Source organism: Lutra lutra, chromosome 8, assembly GCF_902655055.1.
Source record: "Lutra lutra chromosome 8, mLutLut1.2, whole genome shotgun sequence".
Classification (NCBI taxonomy): Eukaryota; Metazoa; Chordata; class Mammalia; order Carnivora; family Mustelidae; genus Lutra; species Lutra lutra.
The window spans coordinates 11,804,365-11,827,184 of record NC_062285.1 but is presented as its reverse complement, the minus strand read 5'-3'; the positions used below and the strand labels follow the sequence as shown (position 1 = coordinate 11,827,184).

The 22,820-nt window shown below is 38.7% G+C and overlaps 1 protein-coding gene across 2 annotated transcripts in view; it reads left to right on the top strand.

Annotated features, from left to right (window-relative positions):
- ODAD2 (outer dynein arm docking complex subunit 2) overlaps nucleotides 1–22,820 on the top strand; it is a 204,830-nt gene that overhangs the window by 54,279 nt on the left and 127,731 nt on the right. For both annotated transcript variants that reach the window (XM_047743313.1, XM_047743314.1), the window contains 4 exons: nucleotides 2,805–3,047; nucleotides 3,383–3,493; nucleotides 5,485–5,639; nucleotides 7,230–7,472. In XM_047743313.1, coding sequence (XP_047599269.1) covers nucleotides 2,805–3,047; nucleotides 3,383–3,493; nucleotides 5,485–5,639; nucleotides 7,230–7,472 — 752 coding nt within the window. The remainder of the gene's footprint in view (nucleotides 1–2,804; nucleotides 3,048–3,382; nucleotides 3,494–5,484; nucleotides 5,640–7,229; nucleotides 7,473–22,820) is intronic.

The following is a 22,820-nucleotide window of genomic DNA, read 5'->3' as shown; positions in this document are numbered from 1 at the left end:
ACTATCCCTGAAAGAAAGAAGTGAGCATTCTGCTCAACACTCACGTCAAGGAGATACAGGGCAGTACGGAAGTGCCTTTTCATCCACCTTTGGAAGGATCGGTAGATCCCATGTTCCTCCTGCAGCTTTTAACCATACTGGACGGTCTCCACTTCTGCACTTGAAGCTCCTTAAGATGAGAGACATGTCCTGTTCATCTCAGTGTCATTCACAACACGTAGCCCAGTACCTTACACATATGAAGGGTTAATAAATATGTATTGAAACAATATGCATTTGAAGTGAATGCGTACGCAGTGACGTGTCTTCAGAAATTTAAGAGATTCTGTGTACAACTCTTCCTTGACTCACAATGGAGTTATATGTCCCGATAAACCCATTAGAAGTTGAAAATATCATAAGTAGAAATGTATTTAATACAACTAATCTACCGAACATCCTAGATTACCTTGCCTGCCTTAAACATGCTCAGAATACTTGTATTAGCCTATAGGTGGGCAAAATCATCTAACACAAAGCTGATTTTATAATGAAGTATTGATGTCTCCTGTGATTTATGGAAAACTGTACTGAAAGTGAAAACGGAATAGCTGTATGGGTGCAGAATGGCTGTAAGTGCACCAGTGTTTACCCTTGGGACGGTATGGCTGACAGAGCTGAGGCTCACTGCCATTGCACAGCATCACAAGAGTGTAACCTGCATATCGCTAGCTCAAAAGATCGAAATTCCAAGTAGGATTCCTACTGAATGCATGCCACTTTCACACCATGGTGAAGTTGAAAAATAAGTTGAACCATTGTAAATTGGGGACCTCTGAATCCATGTGTAATCTATAGAGTACTATAGAGTATAATTATTTGCTTCAAAAATAAGACAGACTTATGGCTGGGTGGGTGGGTAAGTAGATGGTTAGCTATGTGATAAAACAGATATGACAATGTTAATTATAGAATCTAGGTGGTATATACATGGTTTGCTGTATAATTACCATACAGTTCTTTTAGCCTTTGTGTATGTCTGAAATTTTTTCATCATAAAATGTTGGAGGAAAGGTAATTATTACTGTGATTATCAGTATTCTGCTTAAATAACGAAGTCATACGGTTGACTGATGTGGCTGTCCAATGGAAGTTCTCACATTAAATTATAAGAATGAATAATGTAACTAAAATTTATTTTTATGGGAGTCTTATATATCACTTTCAGGGAACTAGAATTGGACAACTGCACTTACTTAGTCCATTAGATAATGCCACGTGTTTTAATATAATCTTAAATGATAGCTAAATTAGAAATAGGAAGCATGGTGATGGATCAGGCATTAATAGACTCATAATTGCTAGGTTGAGAACACATCTGGGAAAGATTAGGATTAGGGATCCATTTTTGGTTTGCTAACTAAGTGAGGGTAGGTGACTGCACACATGAGTCCCCAGCCAAAACTGGAAGTGAGGGAGATCACTCAGTACAGAGCAGTGAGCTAGTTACGACATCAGAGCAAGGGAATGGAGGTCAGATCACAGCAGGCAGGAAGGGGTATAGTGGCCATATTGGGGTTTGGGCACTTAGATGGGGTTGAGTCTCTGAAGAAACACACCCAATAGAAACCTGGGTGTCTGAGCAAGCGTAGAGAACACATCCAGGTAGGAAAAGATTTTAAGATTCAGTGTTGTTACTCCTGTGGCCGTTTCCACATTCCTCTGGATGTATGGTGTACTTGACCCTTTCACTGAAAACCATTTCAAACATTTATTGAAATGTCAAGTACAGAAACACAGGTGGCAGGAACATCAATATAAATAGACACATGTCCCTGATATGATGAATGTACAGCAGAGTGTCCACCTGACTCAAGCCAGTCCCACCAGATTTCTCTTCCAGGAATCTGGAATTAGGAATCAGAGGTTCTATTCAGTCTGGCTACTCTTTTCTAAACTCAGGGTTGGTGGTCACGATTATGTGGACATATCCATGGAATCTGGACTGCAGAGGTAGAAGAATGGAGTAGACATGCATAGGATAAAGACAGCCCTGGGAGCCCTGACTTCACTTCCTCTGTGGAGCACCCTGACATCCTGCTGTTTCTTTATAAAGTGCCTTTCCCTTAAGGTCTCCAGTGGCTTTGGTTATTGCAAAGAAAAGAAAAGATCGTGGTGCTATGTCATGTGGATTGGTTCATTTCAGTAGTACAGGCAAAGAGCAATATCCTCGGAAGAGGTCTCATGGTTTTGAGAATATACAGGCCATTGAGTTCTCATTAGAAAGTCCTAATGGGGGGCACCTGGGTGGCTCAGTGGGTTAAAGCCTCTGACTTTGGCTCAGGTCATGATCCCAGGGTCCTGGGATCGAGCCCCGTATCGGGCTCTCTGCTTGGCAGGGAGCCTGCTTCCTCCTCTCTCTCTGCTTGCCTCTCTGCCTACTTGTGATTTCTCTCTGTCAAATAAATAAATAAAATCTTTAAAAAAAAAAAAAAAGTCCTAATGGCTTTAGGGAGCCTCGTTTTGTGAGATACCAGGGCTGAGGATGTAGTATACAACTCTTCCTAATGTAAATGTTACAGCTATATTAATACAACCTTGGTGAGATTAAATTTCTTGTAGGAAGGAAATATAAAGCCTCCCAAATCTGGAGGAAGGTATTTCGAAGGGTTTGTTTCTGACTACTGTGTAGTGTGAAAACTAACCCATAAAAGTATTCTCATGTTTGATGGAGGTTAGCCTGATAGCAGCCCTGTGGCTATTTGCAGGGTACGTTATTTTATTTTAAAGATTCCCACGCGCATCGTATTTATCTGTTCCTGTAGGTCGCTCTACTCGACTGTGCACAGAATTCACAAGAACCGGCTCAGTCAAGTCTGTATGATGCCAGAGACGTGGAAGTAGCTCGCTGTGGGGCGCTGGCATTATGGAGCTGCAGTGAGAGTTACGCGAATAAAGAAGCCATTCGCAAAGCGGGTGGCATTCCTTTGTTGGCTGGCTTGCTGAAGACCTCGCATGAAAACATGCTAATTCCAGTGGTGGGGACGTTACAAGAATGTGCATCAGAGGTACTCAAGCCAGCTCTGCTTCCCTTGCTTTCATTTACCTTAACTTTCTGTAGCTGAAAAACAATTTTTAAGGTTATCGGGACTGCTAAGGATTTTTTTTTTTTTGAGAGTCCGTAGCCTTTTAGAAAGAGAAGCTGAAACTAATAGAACATTAATTAAATTGGTACCTGTGTGATGTATTTCTGAAAATGCTGACTAAATTCCCTTACTATATAGTTGTGTTCATCTTGGACTTTAGTGTTTGAGAAATTTCATTTGGCATAATTATTAGTACATACAAATAGATACTTCTATTCATGCATTATGCATGTCAATATTTAAATTTGTCTTCCTAGGAAAACTACCGAGCTGCAATCAAAGCAGAAAGGATAATTGAAAATCTGGTAAAGAACCTAAATAGTGAGAATGAACAATTGCAGGAACACTGTGCCATGGCCATCTACCAGGTACGGTGGACTCCCCAGACAGTCGTGGTGTTCTTTAGATAGTTAATGTGAGGTCTCATTCTCTGGGGGTTGGAATCAGGAATCTTCATTTTTAACAAGAACCCCCCAAGGGATTTTTCCACACATACAGGTCTGAGAACCACTGTCCTGTGCTAATGACAGATGCCTGTATATGTGAGAGAGAAACCTGCTCCAACATGTCTTGATTATTCACATTTCTGGAAGCCACTTATATATCTTTGTCTCCTCAAACAAGTTACTTAGTGTAAAATAGCTAAATATATACACGGAGCCTTTACATTGCTGTTTAGTTACCCTATTCAAACATGCTGGTCTTGGGAACTTTACCTTCTGCCAAAACAAGATGGATGGACAAATGAGTGTGTGCTTTTGTGTGTGGGGGTGTGTATATTCCTGTTTTATCTTTTTATTAATGTATTTTAATCTTCATTAACTTTCTGTGAGTTATGCATTTCATAGTATACGAGAAAACAGAAGAAAAGATGGCCTTGACAAATTAGATGGCTGGTTATTGGTCATCAGAGGAAGTTTCTAGATTCTACCTATCAGAGAAAGTTTCCTAGAGGAATGCATTTTAAAACATGCGCGGTGAGGGTATGCCAAAAAGACAGAGTCAGAGAAAAGGGTTCATGTCAGTAGAGTATTGTATGAGTTTTCTAGGGCTGTCATAACAAAATACCACACACTGGTGGCTTAAATAACAGAAATTCATTTCCTTATAGTTCTGGAGGTTACAAGTTTGAGATCAAGCTGTTAACAGCATTGGTTCCTTCTAAGGACTCTCTCCTTGGCTTATGGATGGCCATCTTCACGTTCATATGTTGTTCTCCCTCTGTCTCTACATGTTCCTTCCTCTGTATCCTAGTATTTTCTTCTTCTAAGGACACCAGTCATATTGGATTAGAGCCTACCTCAGTGATCTTGTTTAACCTTAATTACCTCTTTAAAGACCTTATCTTCAAATATGGTTACACTCTGAGGTATGGGGGTTAGGACTCTGAGGTATGGGGGTTAGGATAAAGACCTTATCTTCAAATATGGTTACACTCTGAGGTATGGGGGTTATATCAGTTTTAAGGGAACGTAACTCAGTTCATAACGAGGACATATAGCCTTGACTTGCATATATGCCTCATATGAGTAACTATGAAGGATTGGTTGGAAATAGGGATTAATTTTTTAAAAGTTGCAACTGAACCAAAACCAAAAGTCATAAATAGAAGATAAACATGGCAGATGCCTTGTGGTGCATTCCAGTGAGGATTTCTTCTGGTGGCCCTCAGGGATGATGCATCACATTCATCTGTATCATGTGGCTTCAGAGACCAACTGTATGCCTCGGATGATAATATATCTATACTAAATTTATCATCTTTTTGCTCTGTAACCTGGGAAGTGTGGTCAGTTGGGAATGTCTGTGCAGTACATATTTATTTCAAAGGATGCCACAAATGTATGGATAAACATATGTGAATATAATATCATTTGCTATTGATATAGCTCACTGCTCTGAGCATAGAAACTCTATTAGGGAAATACTCATCTCTTAGCTTTTGGGGGTCATTGAAGATCAGACGAAAGCTTTATCACTCATCTATCTTCACTATATTTTCCCACGACTATGGGTTGCAGGACTGCAGAAATCCTCCATCCACGCATGTGGCATTCTAGGTCTCTTACCAACCTCTCTCTCTGTCTTGGTGGAAGTGCACACCACCTCAGAATGGCTTGGCAGAATTTCTAAGTATGTAGAAACTTCTAGACATTGCCAAAATCATGTAAGGGAAGAGAGACATTGTCAGAGAACTGCCAGTACAGAGAAGAATTATATTTTACTTGGAGGCCCCTTCAGAAAATGATACTCTCTGAAAAGAAGTTTCATAGCCACTAGCATGACAGCCTCGTTAGCAATCACTGAAATCTTGATATGCCTTCATCACTGACAGCCTCTGCCCTGACTTTTTGTGTAGTGTGCTGAAGATAAGGAAACCCGTGACCTGGTGAGACTGCATGGAGGACTTAAACCCCTGGCCAGTCTGCTCAATAACACTGACAATAAAGAACGGTTGGCCGCGGTCACGGGGGCAATATGGAAATGTTCCATCAGCAAAGAGAATGTGACTAAGTAAGAGAAGCCATTCAATATTCTGTGATAATTGAATAATTATATAAATTCATATTATATAAATATATAAAATATATAACATGGCCATTGAGGAAGAGCTGTATTCTTAGCTCACAGAAGCTACACTGTGTATCCTTCAACTAACATCTTTTCTCATTAAGATATAAATGTTTCTAAATGAAGTGTAGATGCATAAGAAATATGGCCACTGAAACATATTCCTGTAATGTTATTTTAATAAAGAATCAATCCTAATGCTACACCTCTAGTTTTCATACACATACATTCTGGACTAATTGGGCAGGATTAAGGTATTTTTTTTTTTTTTTAATAAAAGACTTCTACTTCCCGTCCCACCACCTAGCAATGGTTTTCTGTGCCTCACTCAACACTAAGGGACTTGCTGATGTAATCTATGTGTGTAAATTGGCTCTTTTACTTACGGGCAGCCGTATAAACGACAAGCACCTCTGATTGAAGAAGATGAGGGATGAATTTCCCACTGAATCTTTATAAATGGAAGTGGTTCCATTCTTTATTCCTTTTTAAAGATAAACAAGATAAATCAGCTAAATGCTAACTAATCTGTTAAAGAGCAGCCATTTTCAAATGATTTCATTGAATTTTAAAGTATTTGTAAACTTTATGATTATCAGATTTTTTTTTTAAGATTTTCCTATTTATTTATTTGACAGACAGAGATCACAGGTCAGCAGAGAGGAAGGCAGAGAGAGAGAGCAGAGGAAGCAGGCTCCCCACCGGGCAGAGAACCCGATGTGGGGCTCAATCCCAGGACCCTGAGATCATGACCCGAGCCAAAGGCAGAGGCTTACACCACTGAGCCACCCAGGCACCCCCAGATTTATTTTAATATTCAAATTTATCCCTGTGTACTTTTAGAGTTCTCCTACTCTATGATGAATATTCTGAGGCAACTCTTCTTTGTCTCAGTGTGATGATTTTTTTTCAAAGGTTTATTCATTTATTTGAGAGAAAGAGTACACATGAGTGGGAGGAAGGGCAAAGGGGGAGAGAGAGAGAGAGAGAGAGATAATCTCAAGCAGACTCCCCTCTGAGAACAGAGCCCAATTTGGGGCTCAATCTCACCACCCTGAGATTAGGACCTGAGCTGAAAAGAAGAGTTGGACACTCAATTGACTGAGCCCTCCAGGAGCCCCTCAGTGTGATGATTCTAACAAGAAATTGTCTTATTTAACACAAAATAGGCTTATGTTGCTTTGTTCCTGTTAAATAGTCTCTGTGACATGATGAAAACGACCATAGCATAGTAGAATCACTGACACTGATGTGGAAGAAGTTGTAGTTTTCTTAGAGTCTATACAGTATAGAGATTAAAGGTGCAGATGGCCGGATGTCGATGTCAGCTTCACTATTTACAAAGCTTCGAATTAGCTTTCTGATAGTGGGGATTGTGGTAGTACCTGCATCATAAGGTTTTTGTAAGGACTGAATGAACATATAGTTGTCATTTAGCAATTTTGTGCTATTAATATTAGCTAATTTTATACCAAAAGTAATATTGTTCTCCTTTTTTCCTCCCCCCACCTCTTTTTCTTGTGATGAGCATAGGTTTCGGGAATACAAAGCCATTGAAACGTTGGTGGGACTTTTAACTGACCAGCCCGAAGAAGTACTTGTGAATGTGGTTGGTGCACTGGGAGAATGTTGTCAGGAATATGAAAACCGAGTCCTTGTCCGGAAATGTGGTGGCATTCAACCACTTGTGAACCTCCTCGTTGGAATAAACCAAACTCTTCTTGTCAATGTCACAAAAGCAGTTGGTGCTTGTGCAGCAGAACCCGAAAGTATGGCGTAAGTAGCCTAGCAACAGAGAGATTTTATTTGAGAATATTAGGGGAAATACTCAGGTTGTCATAGAACAGTGTCAGCACTTAGAATTGGCAAGCGCAAATGGTGCGAAAGTAAAGTGGATTTCCATATAAATAATTGCAAGTTTACCAGTCACGAGTTAACAAGCCATATTGTTCCCTTGGATGAGCTAGAGGGCTGAGACTGGGCTTATTGGGAGAATTTAACATCCCCAGTAATTAATATTGGGAGGATTTAACATTCCCAGTAATTAATATCACACCCAGAAACCTTCATACAATCAACAAAATTTTTCTCTGCTTCCTAAGGAAGAATGTTCTCTCTCTCTAACTGAGACCCTAGATAGTTCTATGTAGCATTCCCCTTGTATCTTTTTTGTTTTTCAATTCAATTCAGCAAACATATTTTGAGCACCTAACAAGAGCTGTGAACCGATGAGGGAGAAAGACAAAGCATTTTAAGCTGTGATCTTGGTCCTTGAGCAAATTCTTCTCTAATTAGGAAGAAAAGACTTAAATGTTATACAACTTAAGAATAATAGCAAGATTTTATACACACACACACACACAAACGTGTATTTGTGTATAGATTACATATAGTTATATGAAATATGTATGTGTGAAGTATATACTAATACTTCATATATATATGAAGTCCAGAAAGGGAGGAACCACATGGGCCAAAGTTATTGCATGAGGGTTCTCCAGAGAACCAGAATCAACAGGATGAGAAAGATGGGAGGCGTAGGGGGGACAGATTTAAGGAATTGGCTCATATGATTGTGGAGGCTTGACAAGTTCCCCCTTCTGATGGGGGAGACTGGCAGGCTGGAGACTCAGGAAGGAGCTTCATTTTTTTTTTTTTTTAATTTTTTTTTAATTTTTTTTTTTTTTTCAGCATAACAGTATTCATTATTTTAGGAGCTTCATTTTGAGGTCAAAGGCAGTCTGCTGGCAGAATTCCTTCTTGCTTAGAGGCAGTCAGCCTTTTTCTATTAAGGCCTTCAACTGATTGGATGAGGCCCACTAATATTATGGGGGATAATCTGCTATATTCAAAGTCCACCAATTTAAATATCAATCTCATCCAAAAAGCCACCTTCACAGAAATATACAAATTAACCTTTGACTACGGATATCTGAGTGGCTCTGAGAGTTGAGTATCCGATTCTTGATCTTGGTTTAGGTCTTAATCTCAGGGTTGTGAGATCCATCCTCAGCGTGGATTAGGATTCTCTCTCTCCCTCTCCCTCTGGCCCTCCCTGCCCTGCTGGCATATGCTTTCACTCTCTCAAACAAAAGTGTAACCAAATGTCTGGGCATCCCTTAAACCAGTCAAAGTTGACACATAAACATTAACCATCACATATCCACCCTTTGTCAACTTGGTCCCCATTCATGCATCTCCTTAAATGATACTTAATCTCTATAGAGATAAGGCCATATCCCTGCCTAACACTATTTAACTATCCAGTGTACCACTGAAAATTCACTAACCCTTTTCCCAGAAGAGGAAGCAAAGTTCTTAGATGATGTTTACTCTTCTCCTTGATGTCCTGTTACTTAAATACTCTGATGTAAAGTTGACCATCCTTAAAAACTATGACATAAAGTTAATATATCTTGTGTTACATGATAAAAGGATAAAAGAGGGGAAAAAAATATACACAGACATATCATAACAAAATAAGGAAGGAATATTCATGACAATTACAATACTCATTCTGTAACTGGCCATGGAGTCATAGCTGGTATTTACACCTACCTTCTTTCATTACCCATTCAATATTCCCTTTGCTCTCAGCAAGCACTTTAGTTCATTGTGGTTCTTTACATGGTGGGGTAACCCAAACCTTCATTCCTAAGGATCTGGCCATAAGTAGTCCTGCCTAGATGGGGTTGTTGTAGTTTTCCATCAACTGTAATCACAGGGCATGGTAATACTTAAGAGACGCCCTAAGGGATCTCCTGTTTTCCAGATATAGTCTTCTTTACCCCTATTGTGCAGTGGCAGTCCAATTTCCCTTTGATAATTGGGATCAGTCCACTCAACCAACACAGTAACTCTCTCTGTTGCTTATTGGTTTGGAGGCATGGGGAGGCCAACGTGGCTGGGAGGCAGGTTTAACTTGCAGTTCACTGGAATCGTTGTTGGGTCTCCTGGTGGAAGCATTCCCTGCTTTGGAACTAAGACCTCTAAACCAGCAAAGTGTAAGGTCACAGGAACAACAAGAAAAAACATTTGCTAGTGGGTCGCCAGTGGTAATAGTAAGTAGTAGGTACTACTCTCATTTCCATCCCTTGATTCCTGGACCCCCAGGAATCCTGGCTATGTAAGAAATAACACCACATTATTGGGCAGCTGGATAGCTCTACTGGCCTGTCCTATAGACTGAGTCTGACAACCTTTCTTCATTTCATCCCATTTCTGTCCCCTTCAGTCCTAGCAGCATTCTGAGATGGTTTGATTGGATCCAGGAGTCATACCTGTAATCTTTACATGCTATGATTCTCCTATATATCTCCTATACCATTCATTCTGATTGGCTCATCATTCAACTCTTCAGTGTGTGACCTGCCACAACTCTAGGGAGCACCGTTCCCACAGACATATACCCAGCACCATACGTGGTGGGGCCATACATACAGCCCTGCTGATAAGTATCTTTTTCTATCTGTTTCACCATTTGATTGGTACAGGAAACTTCTACCTGATGCCAGTAGTCTCCGGTCATGCCTTCTTCCATCTTCCCACTCTCCTGGCCTTTGTGACTCATTTGTATTTGGTCAGGTCCTCTTTCTTTACCGGAAGCCTGCAACTCTAAGACAGCCCTGGAGCTCTGTTAATGTGAGTCTCATCTCACCACATGTCTGGGACAAAAGTGCTAAGGCCTCTGTAACTCTCTTCCGATTTGGTTACTGGAGCCTTAGGCTCTGGTGTTTCAGACACCAAGGAACACTAGTCTTACTCATGATAACTTCCAAGAGAAGAACATCCACTGTGCCTACAAAACAATTTTCTAATGTATTCGTCTTTAAAAAAAAAAACAAAAACAAAAACACATGGCATTCATTAGCATGTAATAATCACTTGTTAGAAATGGCTTTATGTATATCTTTTGATCTTTGGCTCTTGTTTACTTTTTGTCCACTCATGTCTGCCAACACCACCAACTGCCTCTGAACATTTTTTGAATGCATCATCTGGCTCTCTGCCTTCATTTGAGCTTCTGTCACCTTCTACCTGGACTACTGAAGCAAGTCTTGTTTGGTCTCATCTCATAGTTCTCCCCTTCCAGATCTTTCCTGCATGGCACTGAAATTAATTCTTCTGAACTGTAGATCTGATAGGGTTGTTTTCTAAAGAACCATCTGTGACCTCTCAAGCTTTAAAAACCAAACTGAAGTTCCTTAGCCTGCTATTCAGAACATTTGCCTCCTGACCCCATCCTGCCTCTCAAGCTTCATCTTTTCCTTGCAAATGTTAAATATCTAAAGTTATATTGTTTATTCCTTATTCACTAAACAAATATTTATCAAGCATTTTTGTGCTAGCCACCGAAAGTATAGTGTACCCACAGCAAAGTTCCTGCCCGTTGGAACTTGCATTCTATTGTGTATGTGGGGCACAGACTATAAACTCTTTTTTTTTTAAGATTTTATTTATTTATTTGACAGAGAGAGATCACAAGTAGGCAGAGAGGCGGACAGAGAGAGAGAGGGGGAAGCAGGCTCCCTGCTGAGCAGAGAGCCCGATGCGGGGCTCGATCCCAGGACCCTGGGATCATGACCTGAGCTGAAGGCAGAGGCTTTAGCCCACTGAGCCACCCAGGTGCCCCTAGACTATAAACTCTTAAATAAAATGATTTCAAATAATGCTAAATGCTATGAAGAAAAGAAAACAGCACGACTGAAAGAGAGTGAATGAGTGGGAGGTGGTTACTTTAGCTACAGTGGAAAGAGGAAAGAGAAAGTGGGAGAGAGGACAGTAGTCCCTGGGAGGATGTCTGAATCAAGACCTGAGAGATAAGACCACCTGAGGGACGAAAACACATAGACAAGGAGTAGTGAACACAAAAGCCCTAGGATGGGAGTGAGCTCTGCTTGAGAAGCCACCTTGAGGTATGTTTGCTTGTTTTTTTATATACATTTCATATATATTTTACCATTGTCTGCCTTGTTAATAGTATATAATTTCTGTATCACTGTGTGACTGTGTCATAAATCATCTTTTTATCTCTTGATGATTACTAATTTCTTTTTTACTAAGTTTTTAATTTTACTTCCAGCAGAGTTAATATACAGTGTTACATTAGTTTCAGGTGTACGATGTAGCAATTCAACAAACACTTGCATACATCACCTTGTGCTCATGACAAGGGCCCTCCTTAATCCTCATCACCTATTTCACTCATCCCCCCCCCCCCACCTCCTCTCTGGTCACTGTCAGATTATTCTCTATGGTTAAGAGTCTGTTTCTTGGTTTGTCTCTCTCTCTCTCCTTTTTCCTTTGTTATTTGTTTTGTTTCTTAAATTCTACGTACGAGTGAGGTCATATGGTATTTTTCTCTAATTTCACTTAGCATTATATGCTCTAGCTCCATCGATATCATTGCAAATGGCAAAATTTTAGTTTTTTATGGCTGAATAATATTCCGGGGTCTGTGTGTGTGTGTGTGTGTGTGTGTGTGTGTGTACCATTCCTTCTTTATCCATTCATCTATTGATGGACACTTAGGCTTCTTCCAGTAGTTTGGCTACTGTAAACAATGCTGCAATAAACAGAGGTGCATGTATCACTTTGAATTAGTGTTTTTGTATTTTGGGGGTAAATACCCAATAGTGTGATTCCTAGATCACAGGGTAGTTCTATTTTTAACTTTTTGAGGAACCCCATACTGTTTTGCAGAGTGGCTGCTCCAGTTCGCATTCCCACTAACAGTGCAAGAGTGTTCCTTTTTCTCCACATCCTCACCAACACCTTTTTTTTCCTCATTTCTGATTTTAGCCATTCTGACAGGTATGAGATGGTATCTCAGTATGGTTTTGATTTGTATTTCACTGATGCTGAACATCTTTTCATGTGTCTGGTGGCCATCTGTATGTCTTCTTTGGAGAAATATCTGTTCATGTCTTCTGCCTATTTCTAAATTGGGTTATTTTATTTATTTAATTTTGGCTGTTGAGTCTCTCTCTATATATATATGTGTGTGTGTGTGTGTGTGTGTGTATAAAATTGTGTTCAATTAGAAAGCATATAGTACATCATTAGTTTTTGATGTAGTGCTCAACAATTCATTAGTTGTGTATAACACCCAGTGCTCATCACAACACATGCCCTCCTTAATACCCATCACCAGGTTACCCCATCCTCTCACTCCCCTCTCTTCTGTAAACTTCACTTTGTTTCCCAGAGTCTAGAGTCTCTCATGGTTTGTCTCCCTTTGATTTCTTCCCATTCAGTTTTTCCTTCCTTCCCTTGTGGTACTCTACGCTATTCCTTATGTTTCACATATGAGTGAGACCATATGATAATTGTCTTTCTCTATTTGACTTATTTCACTTAACATAATCCCCTCCAATTCCATCCATGTTGGTGTGAATGGTGGGTGTTCATCCTTTCTGATGGCTGAGTAATATTCCATTGTATATATGAACCACATCTTCTTTACTGTTTATTGGATATGTCATTTGCAAACATCTTCTCTTTCAGTAGGGTGCCTTTTAGTTTTATTGTTTCCTTTGCTGTGCAAAAGCTTTTTATTTTGATGAAGTCCCAATAGTTTATTTTTGCTTTTATTTCCCTTGCCTCAGGAGATATATCTAGAAAATGTTGCTATGGCTGATGTCAGAAATCACTGCTTGTACTCTCTTCAAGGATTTTTATGGCTTCAGGCCTCACATTTAGGTTTTTTCATCCATTTTGAGTTTACTTTTGTATATAGTGTAAGTGGTCCAGTTTCATTCTTTTGCATGTAACTGTCCAGTTTTCCCAACACCATTTGGTGAAGAGAGCGTGTTTTTCCCTTTGCATATTCTTTCCTCCTTTGTCAAAGACTAACTGAACACAAAATTGTGGGTTTATTTCTGGGTTTTCTATTCTGTTCCAATTATAAATAGTAAATATATCAAATTTCATCTATATAGATTAGAATTCACTCTTGCAAAAAAAAAGCCCCTTCCTCTATTCTATATCTCAGATTTAATGATTTCCACATAAGTCATTACTAGGTTATCTAGTTGACACCCAAAAATTATTTCTAAATCTCATCATTACATTACTTTCACAAAAAGCTTTCAAACCCTTTTTAATATAACTATAAATTATTATATTTATTGATTTTTCACTTGACCCCATTCAAGAAAAAGCCAGAGAAAACAGCTACGTGCTTTTCTTATTCCAAATCTTAATGTAGGTTTTGAAGCAACAAAATGTAATGAAAGAACAACTCAGTAATAAGCAGTAGGCTTCAAAGACCTTTTGACTGAGTTGGGGAGACAAGTAATTTTCGAATGCTAGAGTAGATGATGAAATGGCAGTAAATCAGCATTTATTTGTAAATACATGGTAGTAGTTTGAATAATTTTATAAAACATTTGATTTCTGCTTAATAATATGAAAACTACAAAAAAGAAGAAAAGTAGGGGAAAAAACAACAACAACAAGGAAATCTCCACAGTTCCAAATCTTAAGTGTGAAACACACCTGCAGAATGTAGGTAAATTACTGATCTACATGTAATATGCTAGCAGCTAACACATACCTCTTCATATCTCGAGATTTCCCCCCAACTAAGTGTCATGGTTATGAAATGCATAGCCAACGTTTTTTCTTTTGTCTTCATGGCAGAGACTAGGGAAGTGAATAGGCCTTGGTAGAAGTGAGGAATTTCCCATCAGAGAGCTAGTTTTGCATTACAAAACACCAGAAGTGGAGCCTAAGGAAAAGTCATATGGACATGTCATTTTATATTGTCTACAACAGTCTTCTAGCCCAAGGAGACTGCTGGAGACCCTTTGGAGTGAAAAGGATACTAGAGATGATGATTGCCGGATTGCAACACAATGAAGCTATACATTTTTAGAGATCTGGAGTAAGCCAGATTGACTGTTTGAATGCTTAAAACTGAATGGAAGAGATGTGTTCACAAGGTAAAGAGAATTGCAGATTTTCGTAGGATTGTTTTTGAGGTAATTCCATCATAAAAGGAAACAGATCGATTCAGACAAATAATTTTCCCACAATCACAAGACATTAAGGCAGTATACTACCTCTTAATAAAAGAGCCAAAAGAAATCACATCAAATTTTACAAAAAGACTATAAAATAACTTGTTGTGACAAGCTAGTAGCCAGAGCTCAAAAGAGAAATAAAAAATTATTGAACTTAAAGCCTGAATATATGCAAAAGAAGTATGATAAACAATCGCAAGCACAGGCATGTGGCATATAGGAAACATAAAATGAAGAATATACTAAAATTATATAAAGGAGTTGATAAATACAGAACTCAAGGAGACCCAACTTAAACATAATGGGTATTCTTTAAGAAGAGTTTGGAACCAATGGACTATGATCTTAATTAAAGTTAACAGTGGAAGAAAAATTTCTGTGTGAATCTGTAGGTCAGAAGACCCAAAAAGACCCCAGCAATATTGATACAGAATGGCCAACTGTAATGCATCCTGATAAATCTGCTTGCATTTCAAAAGGAAAAGGAAAGTGAGTATATCTAGGCAAAAGAACAAACCATGAGGACAGAATGTCTTAACACTTCTCCACAACTTCTTTAAAGGTCAAAAGACATTGATGGGAGGATCAAATGCCTCAGATTAATATTCTGAGGTAGAGGAAATACTACTCAAGAATGTTACATCCAAGTTGTTCTTCAAGTATGAAGGTAGTAGCGCATTCTCAATCACACAAGGAATTAGTGAGTACCATACTAGCCCTTCTTGAAAAAACTGCCAATTACAGAAAGTCAATCAAGAAATTACTCAAAGTATTTCAGAACAAAATTTGGCTAAAAGGTATCAGTGAAGACCACTGAAATTTAATTAAATATTAGACTAAGAAATAATGGAGGAGTTATCATTAGGGGAATCATCTACATTTTATAGATACTACTAATAATGATTTAATAATACAACTGACAACAATAAAAACAAATTCAAGGCGGGTGAATCAGTGTGCAAATTTTATCATCTTTCATATAAATGAATCAGTAGGTACTATATACAACATCCTTTTATCTATTTATCATCTATCCATCCATTTTCTTACCTCTCTCTTATCTACCCATCCATCCTGTTCTCTAGCTTCAGACATAAAGAATTATCCAGAATCATTTACATCAGTTATCAATGATTATTATTTCTGAATGGCAGGATTTGTGATCATTTCTTTTTTTTTTTTTTCTATATACTTTTCTATATAATCCGTATGGCAAATATGTATCATCTTTATAAAATCTCAGTTCTTGTTTAATACCGTGCACAATCCCCTTTTGTTCTGTATAGTATAATGATTAACAACATATATTCCAAGGGAGCCTGGGTGGCTCAGTCAGTTAAGCATCCAACCTTTGGTTTCAGCTCAGGTCATGATCTCAGGGTCCTGAGATTGAGCCCTGAGTAGACCTCCCATGCTAAGCACAGAGTCTGATTGAGATTCTTTCTCTACCCCTCCCTCTGCCCTCCCCCCAAATAAAAAAATCTTTAAAAAATAAAAAAGAACATTGGTTCTGGAGCCATTGCTTAGATGCCAGCCTTACCACTTACCAAATGTTTCCTTTGGCAAATTATTAAACTACTTGGTGCCTTGGTTACCGCATAGATAAAATTGGGAATGGTAAGGACAGTTGTCTCATTGGGGTGTTGTAATGATTATATGAATTAGTATGTGTAAAGTACATGATATATAGTAAGTGCTGGGTAAATGTTGGCCAGTGTTTGTCATGTAGCAGTAGCTTTGATTAATTACAATTTAAAATGATAATATGTAAATAGACAAAGTCAGACTGTCTAGTGTCTATACTCATCTATAGATGAGTTCCTTGTTTCTGTGGTTTTTTTGCATCAAATTTATCATGTTATTTAATTGGCTATAAATTGAGAAAAGTGACCCCCACATGGTGAATAATTCACTCTAAATTCCAACCTGCAATTAGGAGCTTGGAGGGTATGACATTGACATTTTACCTGTTTACATAGGCAGTTATAACTCAGGCTTTTGCATCATGCTAATACATATGTTTTTAATTTAAAGTTGATTGAAGTTTAATGAAGGGTTTTAAATATAACCTGAGACAAAGGAACATGTTAAGGGATCATTGCAGGCCAGAGGTGAAGGTGGCTTAAACTAAGCCAGTAGAATATAATAGAATAGAGAATAAAGAAAGCGACAGATTAAAGAGAAATAAAGGGAAAGAATGAATAAAACTGGGGCAATGACTGAACATGAGTTATAAAGAAGAAGCACAGGATGATATTTAGGTTTCTTTTTTTTTTTAAGATTTTATTTACTTAATTGACAGACAAAGATCACAAGTATTCAGCAAGGCAGGAGAGAGGGAGGATGAATCAGGAGCCTGATGTGGGGCAAAAATCCCAGGACCCTGAGATCATGACCTGAGCCAAAGGCAGATGCTTAACCCACTGAGCCACCCAGGCACCCTCTTTTCTTTTTTTTTTTTTTTAATTTATTTTATTTTTTATAAACATATATTTTTATCCCCAGGGGTACAGGTCTGTGAATCGCCAGGTTTACACACTTCACAGCACTCACCATAGCACATACCCTCCCCAATGTCCATAACCCCACCCCCCCAACCCCCCTCCCCCCATCAACCCTCAGTTTGTTTTGTGAGATTAAGAGTCACTTATGGTTTGTCTCCCTCCCAATCCCATCTTGTTTCATTTACTCTTCTCCTACCCCCTTAACCCCCCATGTTGCATCTCCTCTCCCTCATATCAGGGAGATCATATGATAGATGTCTTTCTCCGATTGACTTATTTCGCTAAGCATGATACCCTCTAGTTCCATCCACGTCGTTGCAAATGGCAAGATTTCATTTCTTTTGATGGCTGCATAGTATTCCATTGTGTATATATACCACATCTTCTTTATCCATTCATCTGTTAATGGACATCTAGGTTCTTTCCATAGTTGGGCTATTATAGACATTGCTGCTATAAACATTCGGGTGCACGTGCCCCTTCGGATCACTACGTTTGTATCTTTAGGGTAAATACCCAGCAGTGCAATTGCTGGGTCATAGGGTAGTTCTATTTTCAACATTTTGAGGAACCTCCATGCTGTTTTCCAGAGTGGTCGCACCAGCTTGCATTCCCACCAACAGTGTAGGAGGGTTCCCCTTTCTCCGCATCCTCGCCAGCATCTGTCATTTCCTGACTTGTTAATTTTAGCTATTCTGACTGGTGTGAGGTGATATCTCATTGTAGTTTTGATTTGTATTTCCCTGATGTCAAGTGATATGGAGCACTTTTTCATGTGTCTGTTGGCCATCTGGATGTCTTCTTTGCAGAAATGTCTGTTCATGTCTTCTGCCCATTTCTTGATTGGATTATTTGTTCTTTGGGTGTTGAGTTTGCTAAGTTCTTTATAGATTTTGGACACTAGCCCTTTATCTGATATGCCGTTTGCAAATATCTTCTCCCATTCTGTCAGTTCTCTTTTGGTTTTGTTGACTGTTTCCTTTGCTGTGCAAAAGCTTTTGATCTTGATAAAATCCCAAAAGTTCATTTTTGCCCTTGCTGCCCTTGCCTTTGGCAATGTTCCTAGAAAGATGTTGCTGTGGCTGAGGTCGAAGAGGTTGCTGCCTGTGTTCTCCTCAAGGACTTTGATGGATTCCTTTCTCACATTGAGGTCCGTCATCCATTTTGAGTCTATTTTCGTGTGTGGTGTAAAGAAATGATCCAATTTCATTTTTCTGCATGTGGCTGTCCAATTTTCCCAACACCATTTATTGAAGAGGCTGTCTTTTTTCCATTGGACATTCTTTCCTGCTTTGTAGAAGACTAGTTGACCATAGAGTTGAGGGTCTATATCTGGGCTCTCTATTCTGTTCCATTGATCTATGTGTCTGTTTTTGTGCCAGTGCCATGCTGTCTTGATGATGACAGCTTTGTAATAGAGCTTGAAGTCCGGAACTGTGATGCCACCAACTTTGGCTTTCCTTTTCAATATTCCTTTGGCTATGGGAGGTCTTCTCTGGTTCCATATATATTTTAGGATTATTTGTTCCATTTCTTTGAAAAAAATGGATGGTATTTTGATAGGAATTGCATTAAATGTGTAGATTGCTTTAGGTAGCATAGACATTTTCACAAAATTTATTCTTCCAATCCAGGAGCATGGAACATTTTTCCATTTCTTTGTGTCTTCCTCAGTTTCTTTCATGAGTACTTTATAGTTTTCTGAGTATAGATTCTTAGCCTCTTTGATTAGGTTTATTCCTAGGTATCTTATAGTTTTGGGTGCAATTGTAAATGGGATTGACTCCTTAATTACACTTTCTTCTGTCTCATTGTTGGTGTAGAGAAATGCAACTGATTTCTGTGCATTGATTTATATCCTGACACTTTACTGAATTCCTGTACAAGTTCTAGCAGTTTTGGAGTGGAGTCTTTTGGGTTTTCCACATATAGTATGATATCATCTGCACAGAGTGATAGTTTGACTTCTTCTTTGCTGATTTGGATGCCTTTAATTTCCTTTTGTTGCCTGATTGCTGAGGCTAGGACTTCTAGTACTATGTTGAATAGCAGTGGTGATAATGGACATCCCTGCCATGTTCCTGACCTTAGCGGAAAAGCTTTCAGTTTTTCTCCATTGAGAATGATACTTGCGGGGGGTTTTTCATAGATGGCTTTGATAATATTGAGGTATGTGCCCTCTATCCTTACACTTTGAAGAGTTTTGATCAGAAAGGGGATGCTGTACTTTGTCAAATGCTTTTTCAGCATCTATGGAGAGTATCTTATGGTTCTTGTTCTTTCTTTTATTAATGTGTTGTATCACATTGATTGACTTGCGGATGTTGAACCAACCTTGCAGCCCTGGAATAAATCCCACTTGGTCGTGGTGAATAATCCTTTTCATGTACTGTTGAATCCTATTGGCTAGTATTTTGGTGAGAATTTTCGCATCTGTGTTCATCAAGGATATTGGTCTGGAGTTCTCTTTTTTGATGGGATCCTTGTCTGGTTTTGGGATCAAGGTGATGCTGGCCTCATAAAATGAGTTTGGAAGTTTTCCTTCCATTTCTATTTTTTTAGAACAGTTTCAGGAGAATAGGAATTAGTTCTTCTTTAAATGTTTGGTAGAATTCCCCCGGGAAGCCATCTGGCCCTGGGCTTTTGTTTGTTTGGAGATTTTTGATGACTGTTTCAATCTCCTTACTGGTTATGGGTCTGTTCAGCCTTTCTATTTCTTCCTGGTTCAGTTGTGGTAGTTTATATGTCTCTAGGAATGCATCCATTTCTTCTAGATTGTCAAATTTGTTGGCATAGAGTTGCTCATAGTATGTTCTTATAATTGTCTGTATTTCTTTGGTGTTAGTTGTGATCTCTCCTCTTTCATTCATGATTTTATTTATTTGGGTCCTTTCTCTTTTCTTTTTGATAAGTCTGGCCAGGGGTTTGTCAATCTTATTAATTCTCTCAAAGAACCAGCTCCTAGTTTCATTGATTTGTTCTATTGTTTTTTTTGGTTTCTATTTCATTGATTTCTGCTGATCTTTATGATTTCTCTTCTCCTGCTGGATTTAGGCTTTCTTTGTTGTTCTTTTTCCAGCTCCTTTAGGTGTAGGGTTAGGTTGTGTACCTGAGACCATTCTTGTTTCTTTTTTTTTTTTTTAAGATTTTATTTATTTATTTGACAGAGATCACAAGTAGACAGACAGGCAGGCAGAGAGAGAGAGGGAAGCAGGCACCCTGCTGAGCAGAGAGCCCGATGCAGGACTCGATCCCAGGACCCCGAGATCATGACCTGAGCCGAAGGCAGCGGCTTAACCCACTGAGCCACCCAGGCGCCCGCATTCTTGTTTCTTGAGAAAGGCTTGTACCACTATATATTTTCCTCTCAGGACTGCCTTTGTTGTGTCCCACAGATTTTGAACCGTTGTGTTTTCATTATCATTTGTTTCCATGAATTTTTTCAATTCTTCTTTAATTTCCTGGTTGACCCATTGATTCTTTAGAAGGATGCTGTTTAGTCTCCATGTATTTGGGTTCTTTCCAAATTTCCTCTTGTCATTGAGTTCTAGCTTCAGAGCATTGTGGTCTGAAAATACGCAGGGAATGATCCCAATCTTTTGATACCAGTTGAGACCTGATTTAGGACCGAGGATGTGATCAATTCTGGAGAATGTTCCATGTGCACTAGAGAAGAATGTGTGTTCTGTTGCTTTGGGGTGAAATGTTCTGAATATATCTGTGATGTCCATCTGGTCCAGTGTGTCATTTAAGGCCTTTATTTCCTTGTTGATCTTTTGCTTGGATGATCTGTCCATTTCAGTGAGGGGAGTGTTAAAATCCCCTACTATTATTGTATTCTTGTCGATGTGTTTCTTTGATTTTGTTATTAATTGGTTTATATAGTTGGCTGCTCCCACGTCAGGGGTATAGATATTTAAAATTGTTAGATCTTCTTGTTGGACAGTTCCTTTGAGTATGATATAGTGTCCTTCCTCATCTCTTATTATAGTCTTTGGCTTAAAATCTAATTGATCTGATAGAAGGATTGCCACTCCTGCTTTCTTCTGATGTCCATTAGCATGGTAAATTCTTTTCCACCCCCTCACTTTAAACCTGGAGGTGTCTTCGGGTTTAAGATGAGTTTCTTGTAGGCAACATATAGATGGGTTTTGTTTTTTTATCCATTCTGATACCCTGTGTCTTTTGATTGGGGCATTTAACCCATTAACATTCAGGGCAAGTATTGAGAGATATGAATTTAGGGCCATTGTATTGCCTGTAAGGTGACTGTTATTGTATATTGTCTCTGTTTCTTTCTGATCTACTACTTTTAGGGTCTCTCTTTGCTTAGAGGACCCCTTTCAGTATTTCCTGTAGAGCTGGTTTGGTATTTGCAAATTCTTTCAGTTTTTGTTTGTCCTGGAAGCTTTTAATCTCTCCTTCTATTTTCAATGATAGCCTAGCTGGATATAGTATTCTTGGCTGCATGTTTTTCTCATTTAGTACTCTGAATATATCATGCCAGCTCTTTCTGGCCTGCCAGGTCTCTGTGGATAAGTCTGCTGCCAATCTAATATTTTTACCATTGTACGTTACAGACTTCTTTTCCCGGGCTGCTTTCAGGATCTTTTCTTTGTTACTAAGACTTGTAAATTTTACTATTAGGTGACGGGGTGTGGACCTATTCTTATAGATTTTGAGGGGGGTTCTCTGAACCTCCTGGATTTTGATGCTTGTTCCCTTTGCCATATTGGGGAAATTCTCTCCAAAAATTCTCTCCAATATACCTTCTGCTCCCCTCTCTCTTTCTTCTTCTTCTGGAATCCCAATTATTCTAATGTTGTTTCATCTTATGGTGTCACTCATCTCTCAAATTCTCCCCTCGTGGTCCAATAGCTGTTTGTCCCTCTTTTGCTCAGCTTCTTTATTCTCTGTCATTTGGTCTTCTATATTGCTAATTCTTTCTTCTGCCTCATTTATGCTAGCAGTGAGAGGCTCCTTTTTTGATTGCACCTCATTAATAGCTATTCTGATTTCAACTTGGTTAGATTTTAGTTCTTTTATTTCTCCAGAAAGGGCTTTTATATCTCCCGAGAGGGTTTCTCTAATATCTTCCATGCCTTTTTTGAGCCCGGCTAGAACCTTGAGAATCGTCATTCTGAACTCTAGATCTGACATATTACCAATGTCTGTATTGGTTAGGTCCCTAGCCTTTGGTACTGCCTCTTGTTCTTTTTTTTGTGGTGAATTTTTCTACCTTGTCATTTTGTCCAGATAAGAGTATATGAAGGAGCAAGTAGAATACTAAAAGGGTGGCAACAACCCCAGGAAAATATGCTTTAACCAAATCAGAAGAGATCCCAAATTGTGAGGGGGGGAGAAAGGGGATAAAAAGAGGTTCAGAAAGAAAAGAAAAAAGAACAATTAAAGAAAACAAAGAAAAAATATAAAAAAGAAAAAATATATATATATTAGATAAACTAGTTAAAAAACATTAAAAAAGAAAAGGGTAAAAGTTAAAAAAATTTGGCAGAAGAAGAGAAAAAAAATTGAAAAAGAAAAAAAAACTAAATTAACTGCAAGGTAAAGAATCATGGGGAGAAAGCCATGAG